Source organism: Mesoplodon mirus (genome assembly GCF_964341445.2).
Source record: "Mesoplodon mirus genome assembly, chromosome: 2".
NCBI lineage: Eukaryota > Metazoa > Chordata > Mammalia > Artiodactyla > Ziphiidae > Mesoplodon > Mesoplodon mirus.
In genome coordinates, this window is record NC_138977.1 from 124,520,614 (window position 1) to 124,548,168 (window position 27,555).

Here is a 27,555-nt window from a genome sequence, read left to right on the forward strand (position 1 = left end):
GAGATGCTACCAATGTTCTGTTTCTTGATCTGGGTGAAGGTTATACGGGTGTTCAGTTTGTGAAATTTTGAACTGTAATCTTAGGATAGTTGTGCTCTGTGTGTGTATGTGTGTGTGTGTGTGTTGTAACCTCAGTAAAAACAAAGAGATATAAATATATAAATCATCTAACCAAACCACCTCACTGCTGGCTATCTGTTTCATAGAAATACGTGCAACAGTAAATAGGTTTAAAGCAAAACATTTATGACAGTATTGCTTTATGGCAAAGGACCGAAAACAAAGGAGATACCAATCAAGAGGGCAGTCGATGAATAAATTATGTAACATCCACACCATGAAGCACAGAGCCATTGAAAAGAATGAGCTGTATTAGTTGACTTGAAGATGCAGAGATCTGTGAAAATATGATCCTATTTTTTAAAACAATGACCAAATCTCCCCATTTAGGTACATAAGTATGTTACACCCATACACTGGCACAGGTCTGGTCCCTGGGAGGCTGACCCTGAGAAGAAGGCTTGCATTCAGAAAAGTTTGGGGGTAGTGCTCTCAGGATCAACGTCTGTAGGGGAGTGAAGGAGGGAGGACTGGTCCAAGATGCGGCCGCTACAAAGGCCTGCTCTGGACCTGACATGGTCCTGTATAGCTGTCCCCGACAGGGTCAAGGGAGCTGAGCCTTTATTCCCCAGCACCCACCAGTCATTACCTGATTGCTTCTGGGAAAAGGGTGTGCCCTTGGGCAAAGAAGCTCTTTGCAGCTGAGGCAACCATCAGGAGGGGATGTGTGGTGAGCAGCAGCTGGGGTGATGAATGGGGGGCTCGGGGCACCCACAGTGTTCACTACAGTCCTGCCTACGGTTCACTACACTGTGCAGCTCAGATATGTTCTAGGAGTAGCTCCTTCGGGACTCTGCTGGGCCTCTTCCTGAGGGAATTTAAGAGGAAGGTTAATGGGGTGAACTGCCTGTCCTTGTCCTGCAGCTGGTCTCAAAGCTGCAAATGCTGTTCACCTCCCTCTCTTACCCATTCTGAGGTCCCCTCACCCTGGTTTGGCACCTCTGCTGGTCTAGGTAGCTTGCCTGATCGTGACCCAAACCCTCATCCCTGAGGGGTGGTTAAGTCCCTGGTCACCATGCCCTTCTCAGGCCATGGCCACTGCATTTACCAGCAAATTTGATCAGAGGACCAAGAGGTGTCCAATCACGTCACTTGGATGCCACGTAGATGCTTTCCTGCCCCATTACGTAACAGCATCCCTGACCTCTGGTGAACAGGAGGTCACCCTTAGCAGGATGGAGAGTACCTCACTTGCCTGCCAGTCTCTTGGAGTACAGAACTTGAAATGACTGTGCAGCAGCTATAGCTTCAAATCGAACAGTACTCTTCCTTTGCCCCTGGTGGGTTTCCCCTGGGGAGTCAAGACTAAACCTGCAGAACCCAGAGGTGTCAGGAGAGAGAAACACAAATTTATTGGGAGGGGCGTTGGGAGTGATGGTAAGCAGGGCCACTCCCACTGCCCCCTTTTGGCTCCCAGAGCCCTTAATTATCTATACTGGGGACACTGCATCCTGCAATGGTCACTGATGTACAGTGTATACTGCAGCCTGGAGGTCACCTGAGCTCAGCCTGTTACCCACCACTCTACCACTCTGTTGGGCTGGCATTTCTGGGTGTGTGGCCGTGACAGAACCTGTGGGTCCCACAATCATGTGCCCACTGCAGCTCTTTTGCTGTAAAGTGGGTCCCTATATCCAGGGTGATGCTATACAGGATTCTGTGTCAGGGGATCAAATGCTCTGTGAGCCTTGTATTACGGAGCTCACTGAGGCCCTGCGTATGGGAAAGGCAAACCCGTGCCTGGAATAGGTGTGGATTCTAGTCAAGACGAATCCCGGCACCTTTGGGGGTACAAGGGGTCCAGTATTGCCAACTAGCCCCCAAGTGACTGTTCTCAAAGTTCAGTACTATTGTGGACCCAGAGTTCAGTGTGTCATTGGAAATTCACCAGAGGCAACGGCGAGATCGGCCCTGGTGAGTGGGAGCGCCATGCTGTTGGGCACACACGTAGCCTCCGCCCCAGCCCCATGGTCACTCCATTAAAGAGCCCAAGTTGCCCGTACAGGGACAACAGATGACAGAGGCTGGTGGACGTCACCTGGCCAGGTCATTCCAGTTTTGTTCCTTCCTTCGACACTGCCGCAGGTAGATGCTCTCTGCGTCTGCTATTATTGTAATCTTCAGTTTTCTTTACTTCTTGTCAGCTAATCCCATTACTAGTTAATAATGCTTTAAACTTTCCCTGTTCCAATGGCTACAGCGTTTCTGTTCCCTGACCAGCCTGTGTCTCATCCACTCCCTTAACAGGCCCTGGTACCTCTTGGCCAGGTTATGTAGTGACTTAATGGCCAAAAGAGGAGGTGGCAGTTCCTGAGGGAGGATGTGTTATTTCTCAAGATAGAACCCTCTTGCACTGTCTTCAAGGTGGGGGACTGGCGGGTAGAGAGAAGGGGCCTGGCCTTTAACAGAGAGGAGTAGCTACTTCTGCAGGTCCCAGAGGTACCAGGGATTCAAGACTTGAATGCACCAATCGAGACGTCCCCATCCTGCATCTCAGGGTCAGGTCCCTCTTCCTGGTCAAGGCCCTGACCTTGAGGTAGAACACCCGCCAGGGCTGAGCATCCAACCTCCTCTGGAGCTCCACCAGCCTTACTAGGCTGTTGGGGTGGGGGGCTGTGACTGCAGGTGGTCTCTTCACAGGCTAGCAGGTGAGCCCTCTGGCTATCACATTTACCCTTTAATTGCTAATTAACCACCCTTGGCCTTTGTCTTTTTCCAAAGGACCCAGCCACAGCCACCCATGCCATTCTATTCCATTGCCCTATTCTTTTCAAATACATAGTATTGCCCAGCAGCTTGCACAGCTGCTTGCACTGGTATGCCAGACCAGCCACCTCTAGTAAAAGTTTTAACTGCACCGCTGCCATCCGTATTTCACCTACAACTTGTGATGAAGTCATCAGTGCCAGCCCACCTAAGGGTGACCAATTCCAAAATGCCATGTCTGCTTTCTCAGACCACTACTGGCACCCACTGCACAGATCAAGTTCCCTGGGGACCAGACTGAGATTTTCCTGCAAACGTTTATTTGGGGATGCTCTTGGGGAGCAGAAGGACTGAGGGAGTGGAAGCTCAAATGTGATACAGTTGCAACAAAGCCCTCAGCCAATCCCATCCAAGGAGGCGGAGGTCTGGGTGGCACAACATAGCCACACACACACAAGCTATAATTACTATCATGAAAACAAAAACATAAAAGGCATACGCTAAGTTGTTAACACGGGGAAGCAATAAGGGGAGATGTTTCAACAAACAAAAAGCCTGAACTAAGAAAACAATGTACATATAAACCCTTTCACTGTGTGTGTGTGTGTGTGTGTGTGTGTGTGTGTGTGTGAGAATATGTAAAAAAAAAAAAATTTTTTTTTAATAAATTTATTTATTTTTGGCTGCTTTGGGTCTCCATTGCTGCGTGTGGGCTTTCTCTAGTTGCAGCGAGTGGGGGCTCTTTGTTGCAGTGTACGGGCTTCTCACTGTGGTGGCTTCTCTTGTTGTGGAGCGCAGGCTCCAGGCATGCGGGCTTCAGTAGTTGTGGCACGTGGGCTCAGTAGTTGTGGTTCGCGGGCTCTAGAGTGCAGGCTCAGTAGTTGCAGCACACAGGTTTAGTTGCTCCGCGGCATGTGGGATCTTCCCGGATGAGGGCTTGAACCCATGTCCCCTGCATTGGCAGGTGGATTCTTAACCACTGTGCCACCAGAGAAGTCCCCCACCCCCAATTTTTTTTTAATGTGGGATTATGGACTTTGTTTTTGGTTTTTCTGTTTAAAAAACAACAAAAAAACTTTTTCTGAAGTAGTACAAACAAAAAAAGACTCCCCAAAATGTTGAGGAAAATACAACATAAATAATGAAATAGTAGTCCCTCATATATGTTTTATATGTCTGTAGAAAGCTTTTACAAATCGGTGAGAGCTGAATTCACAGATCAACACACCTGTGGCAGCATCAAAGATGAGACCACCTTTGCCTGCCTTCAAAAAGCTCAAAACATATCAAGAGTTAAAGCATTATGCAAATAACCCAAAACTACAACACAGGAAATTCTCTAAACTGAGTTGCAAATGAATCAAATGCAGTTTACTTCCAATAATGCATTCTGGTAACGAAGTATCATTTGAGCAGAAATTTGTAAAATGCTGATTTCACCACTCAGAGTCGTGTACGAAGGAGAGAAAGAAAAGGTAAGCAGAGGATGAAGTCAGGAAACGACGCGTGTTTGGAAGTTAGAGTCAAATCTGAACGGGAACTAATCCCTTGTCGGTCGCATCATTTGCAAACATTTTCTCCCATTCTGTGGGTTGTCTTTTTGTTTTGTTTGTGGCTTCCTTTGCTGTGCAAAAGCTCCTGAGTTTAATTAGGTCCCATTTGTTTATTTTTGTTTTTATTTCCATTACTCTGAGAGAAGGATCAGAAAAGATATTGCCATAGTTTATGTTAAAGGGTGCCCTGCCTATGTTTTCCTCTAAGTTTTATAGTACCTAGTCTTACATTTAGGTCTTTAATCCACTTCGAGTTTATTTTTGTGTATGGTGTTAAAGAATATTCTAGTTTCATCCTTTTACATGTAGCTGCCCAGTTTTCCCAGCACCATCTATTGAAGAGACTATCTTTCCTCCACTGTATAGTCTTGCCTCCTCTGTCATAGATTAACTGACCACAGGTGCATGGTTTATTTCTGGGCCTTCTATCCTGTTCCTTTTATCTATATTTCTGTTTTTGTGCCAGTACCATACTGTTTTGATGACTGTAGCTCTGTAGCATAGTCCAAAGTCAGGGAGCCTGATTCCTCCAGCTGAGTTTTTCTTTCTCAAGATTGCTTTGGCTATTCAGGGTCTTTTGTGTCTCCATACAAATTTTAAGATTTTTTGACCTAGTTCTGTGAAAAATGCCATTGGTAATTTGACAGGGATTGCATTGAGTCTGTAGATTGCCTTGGGTACCAGTGGGGAAGGGTGGTGGGGGGAGAGATAGATTGGGAGCTTGGGATTGACATGTACACACTGCTGTATTTAAAATAGATAATCAAAAAGGACCTGCTGTAAAATTAATTAATTTTTAAAAATCTGAATGGGGCATAAAGAGAAGGAAAGTGATGGGACATTAAGACTTAAAGGGCAGGCAAGGGCCAGGCTGCATTGTAGGAACACATGGGGATGTTTCTACAGATAAATTCTGCAGACAGCAAGGACAAGAGCTGAGCTAATCCCAGCAACAGTGCAAAGGCAGGAGCAAAGTGGCAATAAATGGACGGCAAACAGCAATTAGAAAACTTCTGCAAATTTTCAAGTGAGAAGGAACGAAGGCTTGAATTAGAGCGGTGGGAATTGGAATCCAACACCTGGCAGGGTGTGCTAAGTGACTGGACATAAGGATTTTATGTTTATTTGATAGAAATAAAAATGTTTATCCACATTATTCTTGATTAGAATGACTATAATCAAAATAAATATATTTTGTCGTTTAGCTTTATGTTATCTGTCCTTGAAATTGCAAAGATTTCCACTAGATGGTGGGACTAAAGACACACTTCACATTAATGGATTGGATTTTGACAAATATTTACCTTGAGGAGTCTAACACCTGTATTAATTTGTAATGTTTGGGCTTCCCTGGTGGCGCAGTGGTTAAGAACCCGCCTGCCAATGCAGGGGACATGGGTTCGAGCCCTGGTCTGGGAAGATCTCACATGCCGTGGAGCAACTAAGCCCGTGCGCCACAACTACTGAGCCTGCGCTCTAGACCCCACGGGCTACAACTACTGAGCCCACATGCCACAACTACTGAAGCCCGTGTGCCTAGAGCCCACGCTCCACAACAAGCCCCTGCTCGCCACAACTAGAGAAAGTCCACGTGCGGCAACGAAGACCCAACGCAGCCAAAAATTAATTAATTAAATAAAATGGCCTTTTAAAGAAAAATATGTAATGTCTATAAAACTATTCTTATTTTACTAGAAAAAAACCATATTCACCCCTAAGCTCTATTAAGTTAAAAACAATTTTGGATAAATGTGTACTAGAAAACGTTATTTGATTTCTATAGGTACTTAAGCAAAATAGAGATGTAGTCTAATAAACATGTGCTTAATCAAATGCATGTTATACATAGCACCAGGCCAGCTGACAACCTTGAAATCACCCTGAAAAATCTTCCTCCCCCAGTATTTCCCAAAGACTTTCAGTGGCATTACTAAATACTAAAATGACAATGTAAATTCAAGTCAGATGAACCCAATTCTGAATCTAGTTTAAAGGTGTAAGAGTTAAGGTAAAAAGCTAAGCCACAGTCACAAAAGACTCACCCATACAATGGTTTAAACCACAAAAGTGGGCTTCCCTGGTGGCACAGTGGTTGAGAGTCCACCTGCCGATGCAGGGGACGCGGGTTCGTGCCCCGGTCTGGGAAGATCCCACATGCCACGGAGCGGCTGGGCCCGTGAGCCATGGCCGCTGAGCCTGCGCGTCCGGAGCCTGTGCTCCGCAATGGTAGAGGCCACAACAGTGAGAAGCCCGCGTACCGAAAAAAATAAAAATAAAAAAAAAATAAAATAAACCACAAAAGTTTATTTCTCTCTCTTGTTCTGAGGTGAGTGGTCTCAGCTGGTGGAGCAGCTGTTTCATGAAGTCACTCTGGACCCGGGGTCCCTCCAGTTGGTCCACAGTCCTCTAGGACACTTTATCATTTGTAGGTTGGAAAGGAGTCATTTCAGATTCCAACTGGATGGAAGGAGAGAGGCCAGCTGGGAAGCAAGTTAGGTGTCTTTGGGACTGCCCTGGCAACAGCACACCCTGCTGACAGGAACCTGCCACTTGGCCACACCTGGCTGCAAGGACACTGAGCCACGTCATCTGCTGGCATGCCTCCAAGGAGGATGGATGGACTCTGGTGTGGCGGACAAGTAATCTCTGCCAAAAAGGCCTTTGGAGCAATGTAAAACTCCCTCATATGATTAGGAAGTGGGAAGTGGCTGCCATAAAAGTCAGCATAATGGTTACCTGTGAGCAGGAAGAGTTTTGAGAAGGAAATTTTGAGATATTGGCAATGTACGTGGTAGTTACATGATGTCCTCTTTATATTAACTCATTAAGTTGTATTTAAGTTTTTGCATCTTCTTTTCACAGCAAAGGGTTTTTAAATAAAGACCAACCTTGCTGCAAGAAGATACACACTGTCCAATTCTTACTGGGTGTGTATACCTCAGTCAGTCTAGCAGATCAGAAAATTAGATCCTTAAGTGACATATAACATTGTTTGGTTTTACTTAATACATTTTTGTAAAAGCAAATATTTGTAGTTTATTCCCATTGATTTCTCAGTTCAATTTCACTATTTATCTGGTATGAAATGGGCTTTCAGAAATGAAATGCTGATTTACGATTTTATTTATAAGAGAGAAGGATTTGACATAACAGCTCAGCATGGGACAAGAGTCTGGGAATCAATTCAGGTTCAGCATCATTCATTCACCAACAACCCACCAGCAATCCAACTTTATAACTCAGATTTATATGAAATAAGAATAAAACTGGTGGGACTGTGTGGCAGACAGACTCTAAGGTGGTCCCACGACCCCTGACTTCTAGTATTCATGCCCTTGTGTAACCCCTTGAGTGTGGGTGGGACTTATTTCTAACCAAAAGAATACAGCAACGGTGACAGAATGTGATTACCTTACATAGGAATGTAATGTCAGTCTTGCCGGCTTTGAAAAAGCTGCAATAATGTAAAGCTGCCTATGGAGAGAATCACGTGGAAATGAACTGAGGGTGGCTTCTAGCCAACCATCACCAAGAACCGAGACCCTCAGTCCAAGAGCCTACAAGGGGCTGAACTCTGCCCACAACCATGAGCTTACAAGCAAATGCTTCCCATTTCGAGCCTCAGATGAGCCCCCAGCCCTGACTGGCACCTGCACTGCAGCCCTGCAGAGGACCCAGCTAAGCTGTTCCCAGGCTCCTGACCCACAGCAACTATGAGGTAACAAATGTGTGCTGTTTTAACTCACTAAGTTCATAGTAAGAGTGTGACACAGGAACAGATAGAATCTTTGTGAAAATTCCATTTTCCAAATCCAAGAACACTTGACAGAAAATACCTTATCTTCTTAAAATCCTAGTTTTCATAAATTTATTAAGAGGGTATTTTAAGAGCATGACAAGACAGTTCATGACAGGGGCTGACTGCCATAAATTTTTCTCAACAGAGACTCACATTACTGCTTCCAGAGGCATTTTATTATTTTATCAGGTTTTTTTTTTTTTTTTTGCAGTACGCAGGCCTCTCACTGTCGTGGCCTCTCCCATTGCGAAGCACAGGCTCCGGACGCGCAGGCTCAGCGGCCATGGCTCATGGGCCTAGCCACTCCACGGCATGTGGGATCTTCCCAGACCGGGGCACGAACCCATGTCCCCTGCATCGGCAGGGCAGACTCTCAACCACAGACTCTTCCCACCAGGGAAGCCCCTATTTTATCAGTTTTTGAAGGTAAGTATATTTTGAACTCTGTCAAGTGCACAGTGCTCTTTTATTTTGGAAAGCAAGTATACAGAATAAAGGAGAAGGCTCTTTGATTCTTTTTTTAATTAATTAATTTATTTATTTTTGGCCTTGTTGGGTCTTCGTCTTCGTTGCTGCACGCGGGTTTTCTCTAGTTGTGGCGAGCGGGGGTTACTCTTCGTTGTGGTGCACGGGCTATTCATTGCAGTGGCTTCTCTTGTTGCAGAGCACAAGCTCTAGGCACGTGGGCTTCAGTAGTTGTGGCACGTGCGCTCAGCAGTTGTGGAACATGGGCCTAGCTGCTCCACGGCATGTGGGATCTTCCCAGACCAGGGATCGAATCCATGTCCCCTGCATTGGCAGGCAGATTCTTCACCACTGTGCCACTAGGGAAGTCCCGGCTCTTTGATGTTTGATGTTAACTTTCTTTACTACTTCCCCCAGCACCAACACTCCCCCTAAAACACTATCAATTGCTAGGTATGTAGTCCATACCCCAAAATTCTTACTCTTCATTATTGACTTCCATAACAAGGGCAACAGATGCCTGAATATGAATAGACTTAAATGTTAAGCGTTACTGTATCTTAATCAACAAACTGCATTTATAACAGCTTTTGCACTATTTGTTAATGCTTCTCAATTATTTCATCTCAATATAATTAATTATATCTCATTCACTTATAACCTACTCTGTAGAAGAGAAAAACAAATTATTGGTCCAGACTTACAATTTAAAATAAAAACTGCTTTGCTAGTAAAACAAAACAAAACAAAACAAAAAAACACATCTGGTATTCCAACCATTTCAGTCACACTTGTGAGCATATGTCACTGCTTTTACTATTATATCATATGTCATAAACATATGTACACAGATCCACTGATTTGTCACGTAACAGTTTATACATTTCTACAGCGGTATAATACACATACTGTCCAGAACACTTCTCTTGTCCACCACAAATAAGCAAATACAGGTCCAATGACCTGAGAGCTAAGGGTTTAGAAACCGGCACTATGAAAGAGCCCATCTCTTCTGAAGTTACTTAAACAGCTGATCCAGATTCTAAGGGAATGTTTGGCAGAAATGCCTGAAACAACGAAGAGAGTATCACATTTTCAAAGCAGTAAGGGCTAAGAGAATATAAAATTTAGTGAGCAGAAGCTCAGTCATCACTGAATGATAGTAAAACAAGGGGAAGCTGGACTGTTTGTAGGCAGGAACTTCCCTACGCAATAAAAAGTTCTATAGAAAAACTCTGCTACATTTTGTTTTGTGAAAATTAATAAGAAGGCTCACTAAAATGGAGTTGGGAGGCCAGAAGGGGGAGCTCTCATGCAGTACCACTCAAAGTCAGCAGGAGGAAGAATCAACAGGAAAGAATCATCAATTACAGGTCCCCACAGGAAAAGATGTACAGGGCATCTCCTACAAGAAAACCACTTCCCCAGCAACTCAGCCAGAAACCACCAGCACTTTGAACTCTTTTTCTCCAATGGATTTTGGTTCAAAACAACCCCTGCCAACATCCACCTTTTTCTCTATAAAATAATGTTCCTCTCCTTTGTTAGACTTGCCTTTGTCCTTTGTATAGCATGCTTGTCCCAAATTGCAATTCTCTGCTATTCTCGAGTAAACCCATTTTTGCTGGTACAGTAACTCTTTCTCATTTTTAAGGTCAATGATTTTCAAAACTTAGTCTTAAGAATAATTAAGACTCAAGGTAACAAAAAATATGAAGGTTCATAAAAATTACTCACTCTTTTCACTCTCTCTCCAATTCTTAGACTCCACTAAATCACCTGAATGCATAGCAGACATAATCTTCTGAGCAACACTGGAGAGTGGTATCTTACAGAGGTCAAAGCCTACAAATGCCTCGTAATTTTCCATTTTCATAAAATCCTAAACATAAGATAAACATAATACCCATATATTAATTTTGAGACTTCAAAAAAAGAAACAAGTCATGTAAAAATTTTTACGTAGAGACATTCATAAAAATTACTATATTCACCACTACAGGAAATAGGTATTAATTGTCCCCATAATATAGATAAGATAGTAAGAAGAAAGTGAAACATTTAGAGGCTCAACTGGGTATCATGGTAAATAGACAACAAAGTAAAGAACGTATCTCCAATCTTGAAGCAAGCAATCTACTCAAATATTTCCTACTTCCTGAGGTTTGAAACAAATGGCTATTATAATCTTCAAACATACAGATCTAGTAACATAAAAATTATTTTTAACTGACTTGGGTTATTATGACAGACACATAACCTAACATCCTTTCACTTGCACTGCTGGGCTGTACTGGTCCCCTGGGATGAGCAGGTGAAGGTCTAGAAGGGACAGTACAAATCATTGAGTAGCTGGTAATACATCTAACGTATTTGGCACTAATCTAAACAGAATTTGCTGTTTCATGAACCAGAAAACCAGGTGACATTTTCCTACATTACTGGAGAGGAGAAAAATTTCAAGTAAATTCTCAATTCCAAGGTAGGGTAGAGGGAAAAACAGGAACAAACAAAGGTCACCTGTGAGGAGTTAATAACAAAATCTTAGGCAAAACGTATTGCTACAAATTTTTCAAGCATATTAAGATCTACTTAACAAATACAAAATTTGAAAAATGTACAAATACAATAATTAGCAAAACATATTTGTTCAAAATTGTCAAGGCCCATATGTCACCTAAGCATACCCATTTTCTGATGGTTATAGCTAAAAAACTCCATAAAGATCACCTAAAATGTGAAGTTTTTAGACAGGCATTCCACATTACAAGCAGGTAATACATTTTTGGAGCAGTAATATTTCTTGAAAGTAGTGTCTAAATCTTCTCTTTTCTCCATAAAGCTTACTTAGTATGTGACAGAGGTCACATATAAACCAGGCACTCAAGAATCATTTGATGTAATAACTGATAAATAAGTTACTTCAAATTATTTTACCTCAACTCTTAAAATAATTTCTAATTGCCCAAATACTACACTTGTATCCCAACCAATAGAATCCAACACTTAGGTATTTTCACTCCTAAGAAATTGATTAAAATAGTGTTATACATCATCTGAGCACCACTTCTATGGAATTTTGAAATTTCATTTTGAAAGACATTCATTATATGTAAGGCAGACTGAAGTCAAAGCACTACTGAGATCTGTCCTGCAGATATGTTGAATCCCTAGGACCCAACCGCTAAAATGAGCAGTGGCCAATGGAGACTTGACATTCTTTGTGGTACAAGCAGGAACATTAAAATAGTCTCGAAGTCTACAGCAGGGAATTATGGGTGAATACAGTTTGAGTGGCAGAATTTTACTTCATAGACAAATATGAGGGGACTTAACTATTCCATTTATTAAGGTCTACAGCTTTAACAATGTTGATTCAAAGTCCTACAAATTTTTAAAATATTTAACAGCAGAAATTTCTATCTCTAAAAAAAATGAGAGATACAATTAACTCTGTAAAAAATATCTACATTATATAATAATGCTTTTTCCCTGTAACTTAAAAGTTACCAGGACTAAGTGCCACCAAGCAAATATTCAAGTCATAAAAAGCACTGGTACTTTGAACAAACATATAATAAACCAAATTGATATAATACTTGAATTCATTAAATGAAATGTTCCATTGACCTCGAATTTAGAATTTTCAGTGTTTATTAGCTATATTCTCCTCCTAATATATAAAATATTAAAACACAGCACGTGCAGTAAAGATTTCATTTTCAATCTTCAAGACCAACAGCCTTAATCTTTGACTGGTTTTCTAAATTCTCCACAATATCTTTCAGATAATCTTCATCTTTTAAAAAATATACATATAATTCTCTTTCCATTTGATGCAGTTTATTAGATGCCAAAATTTTTCTTTTTGTCTTCACATCAGCAAGAATATCAGTAAGAAGATGATTTAGCTTATTTAGTTGAGATTCAACTTGATGAAACTGCTCCATTAACTCCTAAAAGGAAAATAGTAATGTTTTAATTCAAGAGCTCTATTCATACTACCAATTATAAATTTAAAATGTAATTTACAAAAGAGGAATCTAAATGATATAATGATTATTCCACAATCTCAACAATAAATGAACCTCAATTAAAACTCCATAGCAGGGGGTACTTCCCTGGTGGTCCAGTGGTTAAGACCCCGAGCTTCCACTGCAGTGGGTGCGGGGGGTCCATCCTTGGTCGGGGAATTAAGATTCCACATGCCACGGGCCCCGGGCAAAAAAAAAAAAAATCCATAGCAGGATTAATAAAAAGTCTATGTATTGATAAGATCCATTGCAACAACTTCCTATAGGCAATTTTAAGTGATTCAAAGCAAACTCCTACTCCCTGAAGAGTACTTGATATGTAAACTGTTCTGCATATTCATACAGTCAAATATTACTGAATGCCCACCACGCACCAAGCACTGTTTTAGAGTCTACAAATAGAAGAATGAGCACCATTTCCTTCCTGGAACTTACATTCTGCTTAAGTAATCAAACCTTGTTTTAGCCTAAGCTGTTTACTCTAGACATCACAGGTACTGAGAAAACCTTGAAATGAAGCAATTACCAATATAAAAGAATTACCTAAACAAAAATCTCATTTTTCTTTTTTCACATTGTTACAGAAGATGGAACTATATGTGACATCCAACAATCCTGGCTTACCATGTAATTCTTCTCAAAAACCTAGACATGCTGGACCCTTCACATTTAATAACTGAAATTCTTCACTTCTTAACATTAAAAGCAGTTTATTAACACGTTTCCATGGCTTTCTAGTCATGTATTCTACTCCTATAATTTTTCAGCCAGTATTACCAAAGAGGTTCTCAGAAAATCTGTAGCTGTAACTACACCTCAACCTTCCACAGCCTCTCAGCATGGTCCACAGCATGGTAATTACCTGGGGGAGTTTGTTAAGAATAGTTTCCTGCACCTCATTCCACACTAAATCACTCTGCAACAGGGCCAGAAGCTACATTTCAACAGGCTCCTTGGTGATTCTAACGTACAAGCTCATGAATAACAGCTTCACACCTGTCATAAATGCCAGTTCCAGAGAGTATTTCTTAAACTAACTACATTAAAAAAAAAAATCAAGTAATATCCACATTAAGCAGTCTCTCTTTGAGGAAAAACTCGGTAAACTTGAATACAATGAGAAATATCTGACCTTTAGTTTCGGTACTAAAGACCTTAACAGTTACTAAAATAATACTCCTACAAATACTGAAAAATATTCAACTTCATTAGTAAAAATGCAAGTTAAAATTAATACGGATGATACTTTATACCTCACTGGGATAGAGAAAAACATTAAATAATGATACCCAATGACATTATAGTGAAATCACCATATTTTAGTGATTCTAGGATGGAATCTTTCACATTTTAATATAACTGAAATCAACATGCACTGTACAATCAAGAGCATCATGTAACTGTTATTGACCAGACACTCATTAGAAGCACTTTATCACCAATATTTTACTTTTGCCATGCCACTAGGCTTGCAGGATCTTAGTTCTCCCAACCAGGGACTGAACCTGTGCTGCCTGAAGTGGAAGCGCTGAGTCCTAACCACTGGACCGCCAAGGAATTCCCTCACCAATTTTTTTTTTTAATTTTATATTACTGTAAGAACACATAACATGAGATCTCCCCTCTTAAATTCAGGAGTACAATACAGTATTGTTAACTACAGGCACAATGTTGTATAGCAGATTGCTAGAACTTGTTCATTTTGCATAACTGAAACTTTATACCTGTTGATCAACAACTTCCCATCCCTGGCAACCACCATTCTATTCTGTGCTTCTAATAAATCTATTTTAGATAGCTCATATAAGTGGAATCATGCACTATTTCTTCGTGACTGGCTTATTTCACTTAGCATAATCTCCTCAAGGTTCACCCATGTTGTGGCATTTTGCAGTTCTCTTTTTCTAAGGCTGAATAATATTCCATTGTATGTGTATACTATATTTTCTTTATCCATTCCTCCACTGATGGACTTTTAGGTTGTTTCCACAGCTTAGCTATTATGAGTAAGTGCTGCAATGAACATGTGAGTGCAGACATCTCCTTAATATCCTGTTTTCATTTCCTTTGGATATATACCCAGAAGTAGGATTACAGGATCATAACAGTAGTTCTATTTTTAAAATTTTTGAGGAAATTCCATACTGTTTTCCACAGCAGCTGCACCATTTTGCATGTCCACCAAAAACGTACAAGGGCTCCAATTTCTCCACATCCTCACCAATCCTAGTCTTTTGGTTTTTGATAACCGTCATCCTAACAGGCATAAGGTGTTATCTCACTGTGGTTCTGATTTGCATTTCCCTGATAATTAGATAATCGAACATCTACTCATAAACCTGTTGGCCACCTGTATTTCTTCTGTGGAGAAATGTCTATTCCAGTCCTTAGCCCATTTTAAAATCAGGTTATTAAGTTTTCTGCTATCACCAACATTCTTGATGTATAATGTGGAAAAATATTAAAAGTACTTTGAGTCAAGAAATAACATAGAAGTGGACACTAAATGTGAAGCTTTAGAAACACCTTAACCATTTTAGTTGGCTTTTTCCCTTTTAATGTATATTCAAAAGTGATATGATAAAAACCTATGCATACCCACACCTAAAAGGTATCTTCTAATAGGCATGAAATAAAAATTCTAAATAAGGAAGTACTGTGTCAGTTTAACTGAAAAAGTTTTTTCTTTCTTAGAAATTCATGAAATTGTGGTGTCTCATATGACAAGTGGTGTCTAGCAGACATTTAATAGCGCTGGTGGCATTGTAAGTAGGTACAACTCCTTTGAAAAGCAATATGGCAGTATCAAAGGCCAAAAAACAATGTGTATACCCAAGAAATGCAATAATTCTAAGAGTTCATCCAAATGAATGTATCAAAAAAAAAAGTATCCAACAATAAAAAGCTATATACACAAGATATACATGATCTCATTCAAGAGCAAACAAAAGAAAAAAATGAAGACTATCAAAATACTCGAAAGTGGTGGACTGGTTACACAAATTATGACACAGTAATTAAATCAAGAGTATTATAAACATTAAAAATTAAAATCGTTTAGCATGGAAATGTTTATTTCATAATGCTAAGTATAAAGGAAGAACATGAAAGCTACATTAAGTAAAGGAAAAAAGCATCCACCTTGCAAATACTAACCAAAAGAAAGATAGCATAGGAATATTAATATCAGACGAGAATATTAAGACAAAAAACACAACACAGGATCATTATATAATGCTCAATGGTTCAATTCACTGCAATTTAAGTCTACCAGAATAATTCACTGCGATTTTAAATTTGGATGTAACTTATAAAATAAACTCAAATATAAAGAAAAAAATGACAGAACTACAAGGAGAAATTTTCAAATCCACCATCATGGGATTTCTACATACTTGTTTAAAAGATCAAGAAGATAAAAATCACTAATAGGAGACTTTAAAAAACTAATCACAAATATCACTTCACATCCATTAGGATGACTGTTACATATTAAAAAGGGAAAATAACAAGTGTAGGCGAGGACATGGAGAAACTGGAACCCTGGTGCAGTTGCTGTGGAAATGTTCGGCAGTTCCTCAGAAAGTTAAACACAGACTTACCACATGACTCAGCATCCACTCCTAGGTATATACCCAAAAGGAATGAAAACAGGGACTCAAATACTTGTACAACAATGTTCACAGCAGCATTATTCAAAACAGCCAAAAGGTGTAAACAACCCAAGTGTCTATTAAACAGATGAACAGATAAAATGTGATGTATACACACGATGGAATACTCAGCCCCAAAAAGGAATAAAATTCTCACACCTCATGCAATATGGATGATACTTAAGGACGTTATGCTAAAATAAGCCAAACACAAAAGGACAAATATTATACAATTCTACTTATATGAAGTACCTAGAGTAGGCAAATTCAAAGAGACAGAAACTGGAATAGAGCTACCAGGGATGGGGGAAAGGAGTAATGGGGAGTTAATATTTAACAGGCACAGAGATTGGCCCATTTGGGATGAGGAAAAAGTTCTGGAAATGTATGGTGTCATGGTTGCACGACACTGTGAATGTATTTAATGTCACTGAATTGCACACTTTAAGGTGGTTAAAATTGTAAATTTTACACTTTGTGTATTTTACCACAGTAAAAAAAACTACTTAAAAAAACGAATCATAAGCCTTCTTATTTCAAGAAAAGTAAGCTAGTTACTCAGGTCAATTCTTCCATAGGAAAAAATGTGAAAGGTGAAATGAAGTACTTAAAGAGTCAAACAAAACAAAAGCTTCCTAAAAGCAACAAACAGATAACAAGACATTAAAAGAAACTACAAGTCCATAAAACAACGCAGATTGGTAAGGGAGCCCAGGAGGTGCTTTACTCAATTGCCAATATTGGAAAATCAGAATCCATGATTCCTGAGACTCACAAGATGAGTGGGAGAAAAATCAAAGTCCAAGGTCCACAGAAGGTGGGAAGTCAAACAGGAGACTCTCTTCATAATAAACTAAGGACTCAAAGGACACCAACAATCTTAAGATCAAGATGGCCAGAGGTGGAAGAACCCTTGGTTAGAATTACAGCCCAGACAGGAGCCACCTGGGTCCTCCGAAAAGAGTTTGAACCCAGTTTATGGTTCAGAAGTGGTGGTGCCCAAAATATCTAACAAAACATACATGAAGGCAGAAGGCATTTAAGGATCCTTTATCTCATAATGTAAGAGGGTCCCTTCACCAGAAAGATACTGATTTTCAATTTGTATGCCTCAATAAATGGTGATGGGACAATTTGGTTATTCATAGGGAAAAAATAAAAATAAAATGAGAACTCTACCTCTCATGTCATACATAAAAATAAACTCCTGGTGGATTAAAGAACTGAACTTGAACAGCATAACTTTAAGATAAAGTAAAGGGGACTATCATTATGATGTTAAGGGCAAACCTGCACAAGATATAAAAAAGGGCAAACCATAAGAGTGATAAATGACATGACATTAAAATCTCAAAAAAAAAAAGCCAAAAATAAACTAACAGGAAACAGTAAAAAAGAAAAAAACAAGCCACAAATAGGGAGCAAATATACATAACACACATCACTGACAAAGGACTGGCATTTGAAATACATAAATAACTCCTACTGAAAGGGGGTTCAACCTCCCTAACCATCAGAGAAATGCAAATTACAATCTCAATGGGATGCTATTTTACAGAGTGAGAGAAAATTATAAATCAGACAGTGCTATGTGATGAAAAGGATATGGATACATAGCATCTCTTAAACACCGCTGGTACAATATGGTACAACCCCTTTAGAAATCAGTTTGATGTACACTGTAAAACTGAACCTGTTATCTAGCAATTCCACGCCTGTGTGAGGGGACAGCGAGTGATGTGTGAGTGTGAGTGTGTGTGTGCGTGTGTGTGTGTGTGTGTAGGCAAGCATCTATAAGACATGCAACAAGACTATACATAGCAGTATGATCTACAACGGCAAAAACTGGAAATAATCTAAATGTCTGTCAACAGAACAGATAATTGTGGAATTTCACATAAGAGAATACTAACTATACAAAAGAGAAAACTATAAATGAGCTATAGCTTTACAAATATCAACATGGATGAATCTCAAAATCATATTAAGAAACAAGCAAGTTACTAAAGAATACATGAATACAATCTATATAAAGTTCAGAAACATACAAAACCAAATAACACATGGTCTGTATTATAAATAAAAGAAAGCAAATGACAAAATTAAGCATAGTAGTTACTCCTTGAAGAAGAGAGGGGAATGCTATTAGGGGGAGCCCGCTATTACTAAGTGTACACAGGATTTTAGAGATGTGAGGGCAAACCTCTATTTACTAAGATAGGTGAAAAAAATACAGGGGTGGTTTTATTTTTCTTAATTCTTAGCATAAACATTACATATCCTTCTACATCTGAAATATTTCATAAATTTTTAAAATTCTGTGTACACTGATCAAAACTATCTGAAAAATATATTTACATGTTTTTATATGAATAAAAATGAGATATGAAAATGTTATTATTAGGGCAATGGGATATGGAGTAATATTTTCCTAATGTTAACATTTTCTTTAGCATCTTGTACAATGAACACTTTTTTATTTTTATTTTTATTTTATTTTTTTGCAGTACGCGGGCCTCTCACCGCTGTGGCCTCTCCCGCCGCGGAGCACAGGCTCCGGACGCGCAGGCTCAGCGGCCATGGCCCACGGGCCCAGCCGCTCCGCGGCACGCGGGATCCTCCCGGACCTGGGCACGAACCCGTGTGCCCTGCATCGGCAGGCGGACTCTCAACCACTGCGCCACCAGGGAAGACCTGAACATTATTTTTTAAAGTATTTTTAATTACTATGGCAAGCACCTACCTGATCACTAAGCAAAAGCTGATTTCCTCCTTGATACAAAGCATCACAAAGCATGTCCACATCATTATTTAGTTTGGACAGAAAGAAAGAATGCTCTTGAGTAGATACTGCTAACTGCTCTTGTACCAAAGAAACGTCCTGTTTTAATTTCTCAGCCACTTCTTCCAGGTTTCCATGGGTTATAAACAATTCTTTTTTCTTATTCTCTCCTTCTAAAAGTTGATAAAGCCTAAAATGTGAAGATTAAAAATTATAGAAAAAAATTCTCAAGTCAGTACAGTTTTCAAAATTATAATCCACTATATATTGGGGCATCTTTGGGGAAAGCTAACAACCTATAAATATTAATCAAACAACTAAAAACATTCCAACTAAAATACTACCTCATTACAGAAATATGTATTCTAATTATTGTATCTGAATCCCCAGTTTTCCCATCTTCCAAGTTTTAGACAAAAAATTCTTTTTGACTTTAACTGCCATTAACCTGCTTCAAACAAATGTTTCAGAGATACCTCCCTAGAAAACAATTCACAGAACACAACTATGATGTAGTAGAAACAGAAAGAACTTGAAACAGAAGACCTAGATCTGAGTTCTGGCTGTCATGTGAGACCTAAGTCAAGTCGACCTCTGAGACTTAATTTTCACATCATAATACCTACCTAATTTTAAAGGACTGTGGTAAACTTAAAAGAGAAAAACGGAAAATATAAACAACGTAAAGTGTTTAAAAAAGTAAACAGTAAAGAGCTACGTAAATAGTAATAGTAAACTTGCTACTCCAGTCATGTCCATATTTGCTTGACAAATTAAATTCCTAATGAACCATGAGGTCACTAACACTTCAAACATTAATGGCAGAAATATCCTACGAGACTAATGGAAAAAATGTGAGGCAGCACCTTCTACATATTTATGACAAAAAGTGTCTGCTCTTTTTCTTAGAATTTTTTAAAAAATGTATTATTTTAATTATTTTAACAAGTTGCAACAGGTTTCCTAAAACAGATTCAAGCCTAAGGCTAATTCTGTTCTTGTGGAATATCACTACACAATTCCAGGGGGCACCATTTACACAGAATCATGAGGTCAATGCCACCTCTGAAAGTGTGCAGTGAGGCAGCCCTATCCATGCCCTTCATTTCATTAATAAGAACACAAAGTATTAGATGATTTTCTTCTAGCCTAGAGAAAAATCAGGAGTAGGATCGAGATTTTTGAGTCCTTTGACTACTTTAGCCCTCCAATTTCAGTATCCCCATACCATCAATTGCTTAGACATCCAGAAAAGACTGGAAGCTAGCATTCATTCTTGCTGATTCACCTGACTAGACGCAAAAATGAAGTCTTCTCTCCTCTCTACTGCTGCCTTCTCCACATGAAGTCAATTCTCTGCTCTGCAATTCTTGCTATACACCCAGCTGTATTCAAACTTCCTGCTGTAAGTTAAACTCCTGCCCCAAATCTAAAAACATCAATAAATAGTGCCTAAACATGAAAAAAGACCTTGTATATTTTCAATCCTCCAACCCATCCACCTCACCTCTAAACCAGCTACTTCCAGATTTAACATAAATGAAAGAGAGCAAGAATTAAAAAGGAAAAACATATAAGAATATAACAGAAAGGTGGAAGAAAAGAATACAAAGGCCAAAAATGGAGTGCAAAGAATTCTTTAAACATCCACAATTTTAGCTCAAGCTCTAGTATTTTACAAAAACGAATGGAAAAATAATTATTCACTAAAGAAACAATGAAGCCTACCTATGAGTAGAATAATCCTTGGTATCAATGGTATTCCTTGGATTTATCTGCTGAGATACAGATGGGTCTGTCAGCATTTCTAATTGGTGGTGGAGCATCAAATTACTTTGACTAAGTTCTTGAACCAAGTTTTCAAGCTGACGATATATGTCCCAATGCCTTCTCAATTCAATTTCATATGATAATTGTACAAGTTCAAATGATGCCTTTTGCTTTATCAACTGATTTAAAACTAACTCTTGTTTTGCCGTGTAATAGTCTTGTTTAGCAATCTGCAGATCGAAATCTCCCTTTACAACTGGCATATTCAATAACTGGGCATTCTCTCTTACCACAGCAGGCAAAATTTTGTCTTTTATATGAGTGATTTGTTCTTCAAGTTTCAGAATCTCACTGTTCAAGCTAGAAATTTTAGCATCCAAAATATCTTTGCCAAAAGCCTACACAAAGAAAACAATTACATTTCAAACTGTAAGTACAAAGTTGAAATAGTTTTAAAATTATTTTCACTTTCCATTTTAGGTTATCAGATAACATACTCACTAATAAAAACTTATTTCATATTAGCAGAAGCCAAAATCACAGTTTAAAAAAGAAAAGTGTAGACTAAGCCAAGGGTAAAGCCATCATGAACTGCTAACTTTTAATGCTATTACTACCATGTAAAATACTAGACACAGTAACGGACATCTTGTCCAGACACAAAACAGACATCTTGTCATGTCTGTCTTGATAAAAATCACACTACTCACCGAATGCTAATGTATACTATTTAAGTTTTTCTTAAAATTAAAATAATCTCAGTAGCTATTCTCCCAGCCTGCCTGTTGATTTCAGCACTTCTACAGAATAACAGGACTTCACACATCATTCCAAAGTCTGTGTCAGTTGTAGGTATTCAGCTTCAGAAAAGCTGTTATTTTTACTCAACTATCTAGTGGTTACATTACCAAGAAAGCAAGCTTCCCAAGAGTGCAGATGGCTAACTATAATACATCTATACATTCTTAGAAAAGAATCAGGGTTTCAATCCACTGAACTGGATCTCTAACTTCATTAGCACCATCCTCTGGTCAGCACAAACAAGGCAGAAAACCCGTAGCACAGCAATAAGGCTCTACCCATTCATCATAAAAAAGGAAATGTCAGGGTCATCTGTATCTGAACCAACACAGAATGCAAAAGTACTTTTGTTTAAAATGAGCTAGATAATGTGGTCGGGTTATAATTACTATTTCTGCCCTCGGCTACTATGAAGATCTATTTGTACGAAACAATGACACAGATCACAACTAAACACTGAACAAACAGAAAATAAAAGACTGTGATTCCTTATTATATCCCCCTTTCTAAAGACTTTACTATCAGTATTACTCCATTATCAACAACAATTTCAATATGAATCCAGTCTCATTTCTCATGTTTACCTTGCTAGTGAGGCTATGAAGATTCTCCTCTGCCCATTTTATACTTGACTTCAGGCTCAAATTTCTTGCTTTCAAGTGAATTAACTGATGTTGAGCACAAATATATGCCAGCTGCAGCCTAGCCATCTCTAGCCGTCTCTCCTCAAGAACTTCTTGATTATCACAAATAGAGGATGCTTGTATATCTAAAAGTTGAAAATTTTCTTCGTTTGAACTTTCAACTACTTCATGTACACCTTTAAAGAACTGTTTTTTGGTATATAAGGTTAATGCTGCTGTGCTTTGCTCTTCTTGGCTTAGATATTTTTCCAATGAAAATTGAGATAAAAACACCAGTGGATTTGTCCCTTGACCCAAATTCGAATGTCTGAAGAACACCAGTAATTTTGCAACTCCATCAGTAAGAGCGCGAAGCTCATTACTTATCTTAGTATTGGCAGCATTCAGAATTCGTTGACTCTGCTTCAGCTTTTTATTGGCTGCTCCTTTAGCATTTAACCTCAGAGATTTGTGGCTAGTTACTGAAGCCATCAACTGGCATTTATTACGTCGCTGAATTTTCAGGTTCTTTAAGTTCTGCAGAGTTTGAACCTCATCCTCTAATTTCTCCAACTCTCTGTCATTCAGGGTAGATGTCTTCAAATCAGAAGTTTTACAGGTTTTAAGAACTTCATCCAACGCTGCTCCTTCTAGGATAGGCTTGCCTGATTCCTGAAGAATGCTAAAAGCTTCCAATTCCTCTTCAGATAACACGTTCTGTTCACTCACATTCCCACAAAACCACTTCAAAAATGATTCATTTTCAACAGTCTCAAACAACCAGTCAAAATCTTCCCCATTAAGAATATCAGCTTTGGGATAATCAATTTTTTTTAACGTTTCCACAAACTCCTTTCCACAACTCATGGTTTAACTACCCAAATTTTTTGTAACTGATAAGGCTTTATGGTGTTGATATTTAGAAAATGAATCCAAATACATACAAAACTAATTTTATGTTAAGTCCATAGAGAAGGGAGAAAGATATTTTTAGAATCTATAATAATTTTTCCTGGGGGGGGAAAAAAAACAAGTATTAGACCACAAATAGGGCGACTATATCTTTGAAAGGATGATACAGCTAAACATCACAAGATAAAGTTGTAGCTGGAAAGTCTGATGAAGATAAACAATTAGGGTATTACTTAGAACAATGCAACAGTAATGAAAACCTAATTAACAAGGAAATCCTATTTTTTCCAAAGATAACACGGTTTAAAATACGTTGTATTTTATAGAGCAGCAGTTCAGTTTTTAATTCAAAATACATGGATATAAATATGTCCAAGCCATCACGCGGCTAAGCAGCCTCTTTTCCCTGTTCTTCCTGAGAATATAGAAATAAATATGGTAAGATTTCTGAGGAAGAGTAAACTAAATATTTACCTGAATGACTCAGTCAGCATCCGCATTCACGCAAGAACCAAAGTCAGATACGACGAACCTAGTGCAGAGAAAATCAGGCTTAAGGTTTAAGAACCACCCCCGACTTGAGAAGAGCCAAAGGACTGAGCAGTCGTTCAGTAAAGGTACTTCAGGCATTATTATTTTCAGCACAGGGACCACCTGTCCACGCTGCGAACTCCGGGGACGGAAACAGGAGGCACAGAGGAGGGCCCCAGTAACACATCTGCGGCACTCGGTGATTTGGGGTGATGCATTCAGCGATGACTGGTACGCGCGGTACGCCCCCCGTGTCCTAACTGCGCCTCAGGGTCGGGCCTGGACGGGAGGAGCCCCGGGTGCCCCCACTCCCGCCCGCACTGGAGCCCCCCGTTTCCGGCCGCGCCCCCGGCCCCCGCACCGGAGGGAGCCCCCAGTGTCCCGCCGCTCTCCTCAACCCTCGGGGCGCCGCCCCCCGACCGCACTGGAGCCGCCAAGCTCCGGACGCTCCCCTCGCCCACCCGGCCCCCACTCGCACCCCCGGCCCCTCACCCTGCGGACAGCGACTGCGCCGCGCGAGCAAGTACCTGCGCGCCTGAAGGACGTCCCCAGGGAAGCCCGGAAGAAAGACGCAGCCCGCTGACCCGCGCCGCTCCCACAGCCCCACCTCCCGCCTGACAGAACTGCGTGGCAGCCGCCACATACCTCAGAAAACTCGCTTCACGCCCCTCAACAACCCGCCGCCGCGCCTCGCACGGCCTCACGGGAACACCGCCCCGCGCGCGCGCGCGCGCAGAAAGCCGAGGCCGGGTCGCGGGGCGACCTTCTGCACAGGCGCAGGGTCGGAAGAGGCGGGGCTGGCTGGGGCGGGCCCCCGGCCTGACGTCTACCAGCAGGGAGCGAGCTGATTGACTCCCTGCCTCAGGGGCGGGGCCGGGGCGCTCGAGGGGGAGGGGTGAGGTGGGGTCTGGAGGTCTCCTAGGCGGGAGGTCCGGCCTCGCACAGTCGCTGGGCCCGAACGCAGTACCCCGTCTGCACCGTCTGAGCAGCGGGCTTTCAGCCGCAGCCTCGTTGGGTCGGGAGCGCGCACCGGAGCCAGCCCCGCCCTGCCCTGCCCTGCCCTGCCGGCCTCCCCGTGACCGGACAGCCCCGGCCCCGTGGCCTCTGTGTCCCGTCCTCCCCGGCCGCGGGGCCGCGCTCCACTCCGGAGGGCGCGTGGACGAGCTCGCGGAGCGGACTTACTCGCCCCACAGCCTTTTACGATGAACGCTGTTTTGCAAGAGCGCTTAGTTACCAAGCCCTCACCTGACAATCCCATTTTCCACATACGACTTTTAAATAAAAGTGGAAACTATAACTCATATAGACATACAGTGGATATGTGTCGGGATGGAGACAGTTTCCAAGGAGGATGCCGGAAACGGAAGATGTATGGTCAGCGAAAGGAGCAGTGCTCAAATAAGATTGCCGAGTTTGATGCAAATCTGGTTGACGCCCTACCGTCCAATGAAACCAGACTTTTGGGGGTTATCATTTGTATTGGGCAGAATTCATTTGCATCTCTACCAGACACAAATCATTTTTAAGTTACCAATCTTCTACAAATTAACATCTAAATGTGCAAGGTTGGGGCCCTGGTCATTACTACATAGTCAATACCCCCCCACCCACCCCCAGCATCAAATGGCCCTAAGGTGGCTTGTTAGACAATGTCCTTGTCTAGTGCGACATCGGAAGGGCAAAAGTCTTTCCGGATAATTTTTCTTAGTATTTTTAAGAAGAGAAGGGCTTCCCTGGTGGCGCAGTGGTTAAGAATCCGCCTGCCGATGCAGAGGACACGGGTTCGTGCCCCAGATCCCACATGCTGCGGAGCGGCTGGGCCCGTAAGCCATGGCCGCTGAGCCTGCGCGTCCGGAGCCTGCGCGTCCGGAGCCTGTGCTCCGCAACGGGAGAGGCCACAACAGTGAGAGGCCCGCGTACGCAGATACCATGAAATTAATCTTGACTTGAACATATTTATTAATTCATTTGTTTTACTTTTTAAATCCTCCTCTTCTAAAAGACGATAAAGCCTAGAGTGATCGGAAAAACAAGCATTACAGGAGAAAAAATTCACAGAGCAGTGCCCGGCCTGAATGCAGGGGCCTGGACCCCGGCGGGCGGGGAACGGTCCTGTTGGTGTGAGCTGGGAGGCTGGGTTAGAGCCCCGGGACCGGGAAGACTCACTCCTTTGCCCAGCCGTGGGGATGGGGATGGAGATGGGGATGGCGATGGGGATGTGGGCGAGCTGCGGGGAGAGGAACCGAGCAGCTTTCTGCGGAGGAAGGGCAGGCTGTGGAGGCAGCGCCTTCAAGAAATTCTGCTGAGGAGGCAAAGACTGAGGGAGAGAGAAAGCAGCAGGACGACAGGAGATGAGGGGGTGGGAATGCGGAGCTGGCGGGAGGGCTTGGGTTTTGTTTTGTTTTAAGATGGGAGGAACTTGGGGATATTTATAGACTGTGAGGAGGAACTCAGAGGAGACATAAGTAAGGATGCAGAAAGAAAAGGGCTGCTTTCATGAAAGATTCCTGGGACGTGGGAGGGTGAGACCCCAGCACACGGAGGCTGAACTCTAAGCTCACTTTTCCTAGTGACTCCTGCGTCGTTTCCTGGGCCCACAAAATTCCACATATGACTTTGAATTGCTGACCGCAGTTATTTGCCTGGAAGAAGTTCATGGAGCAAAATCAAAAATAAAAAATAAAAAGCCCTAAAAATATAAAGTGAAAATCACAACGGTGTTAGCCTCCAGGGTACAAATGACAAATACTAGAGGGTTAACTACCCAGACTCAGAAAGTTTTCCTTGGGAAGTTGACTTATTAGGGCACTTCTTTACTTGAGGTTGCACTCGGAATTTAAGAAAGCAAGGGTGTTACACTTACTTCCAGGACAAGCTTACTTGTAAGCTTACAAGTAAGCTTACTTACTTCTTTCCTCCAATCAAAATCATTTGGGGTTTTAGTGGGGAACCTAGGGAGTCAAAAGGTAAAGGGAACCGGTAATGATTCTTCCCTGAGAAAGCCCGTGAGACTCAGCTGGACTAAACAGACCAAAATGTGAGTGTGTTTGTTATTTCCTTCCTTCCTGTGGAAATCTTTTTTCCCCTATTGATATTAAAAAGAATTTTAGGTTTTGGACGATTTCTTTTCAGATACGTTAAACTGCAGTCTGATGTTGAAGATCTTTTGTTTCCAGATGTGTGGATAGCTTTCAGTGAAGGCGGTGGGAGTCCATCCTTCAGGTGGGGGAGTGACACTCTCAGTGCTAGAAGCTCGATTCTGCAGTCACAAAAGTGACCATCGGTGGCAAGAGACAGATGCTGGGAGCATCCTGTGCACTGGCGGGGGGTGTGGGGGCAGGTAGGGCAGAGAGCAGCCTGGAGGGCAGATGCCTGGGGACTGATGGCCAGGGAGAGCCAGAGTCTGGATGACTGTCCGTGTGCAGCTGAGCAAGAAGTGGCTCTTGTTCCTTTTCTCCCTCCTGGTCCTTCCCCTTCAGAAGAACACCACTTGTGTACCTTACACTGTGGGGCTGGAGGAGGGTGGGAGGAGAGCGTGTTTGTCCTCCATCACGTTGACAATCATGTGCGAAGGTGAAAACTCAGTCCTCAAACTCCGGAGCGGCTGGGGGTGAGGAGGTGACCGAGATGGCCCAGCAGGGGAGCAGCGAGGCACCTGGAGGGGGTTGGCGGCTCCTAAGGAGCACCAGGACAGGCTGAGGAGGCAGCAGGCAAGAGGACAGAAGGGTTGAGAGCTACCACAAACTAGACGGGTAAGAAGATAATCCCACTGACATTCTGGAAAGATCCCTGTGAGGCTAGTGAGC

General features: G+C 41.5%; 2 protein-coding genes across 4 annotated transcripts in view; both read right to left on the reverse strand.

Annotated features, from left to right (window-relative positions):
* POLN (DNA polymerase nu) overlaps positions 1 to 24,470 on the reverse strand; it is a 186,245-nt gene extending 161,775 nt beyond the window's left edge. Inside the window, exons 1-3 of the mRNA XM_082603364.1 lie at positions 24,395 to 24,470; positions 23,693 to 23,750; positions 10,381 to 10,525 (exon numbers count right to left, since the gene is read on the reverse strand). Of these exons, the coding sequence (XP_082459490.1) occupies positions 10,381 to 10,519 (139 nt within the window). The 5' untranslated portion in view covers positions 10,520 to 10,525; positions 23,693 to 23,750; positions 24,395 to 24,470. The remainder of the gene's footprint in view (positions 1 to 10,380; positions 10,526 to 23,692; positions 23,751 to 24,394) is intronic.
* Positions 12,280 to 24,422, reverse strand: HAUS3 (HAUS augmin like complex subunit 3). Of its 3 annotated transcripts, none has more exons than XM_082603378.1 (6): positions 24,395 to 24,422; positions 23,693 to 23,750; positions 22,268 to 23,318; positions 20,841 to 21,280; positions 19,074 to 19,302; positions 12,280 to 12,599 (listed from the first exon to the last, which is right to left on the reverse strand). In XM_082603378.1, the coding sequence occupies exons 3-6, from the start codon at positions 23,171 to 23,173 to the stop codon at positions 12,366 to 12,368; spliced, it is 1,809 nt and encodes a 602-aa protein (XP_082459504.1). In that variant the 5' UTR covers positions 23,174 to 23,318; positions 23,693 to 23,750; positions 24,395 to 24,422; the 3' UTR covers positions 12,280 to 12,365. The 3 variants fall into 3 exon arrangements, with proteins under 3 accessions (XP_082459504.1, XP_082459503.1, XP_082459505.1); XM_082603377.1 differs by lacking the exon at positions 24,395 to 24,422 and adding an exon at positions 24,277 to 24,318; XM_082603379.1 differs by lacking the exons at positions 23,693 to 23,750; positions 24,395 to 24,422 and having other exon boundaries at positions 22,268 to 23,684.
* Positions 24,471 to 27,555: the final 3,085 nt, after the last annotated feature.

Bases quoted from the DNA above. Each gene is read 5' to 3' on its own strand.
- HAUS3 (XM_082603378.1), bottom strand. From the start codon at position 23,173: ATGAGTTGTGGAAAGGAGTTTGTGGAAACGTTAAAAAAAATTGATTAT. The intron at 21,281-22,267 runs GTAAACATGAGA...TTCTTTGTGTAG, and splicing joins TTCATAGCCTCACTAGCAAG to GCTTTTGGCAAAGATATTTT. The intron at 19,303-20,840 runs GTAGGCTTCATT...TTCACATTTTAG, and splicing joins AAGGATTATTCTACTCATAG to GCTTTATCAACTTTTAGAAG.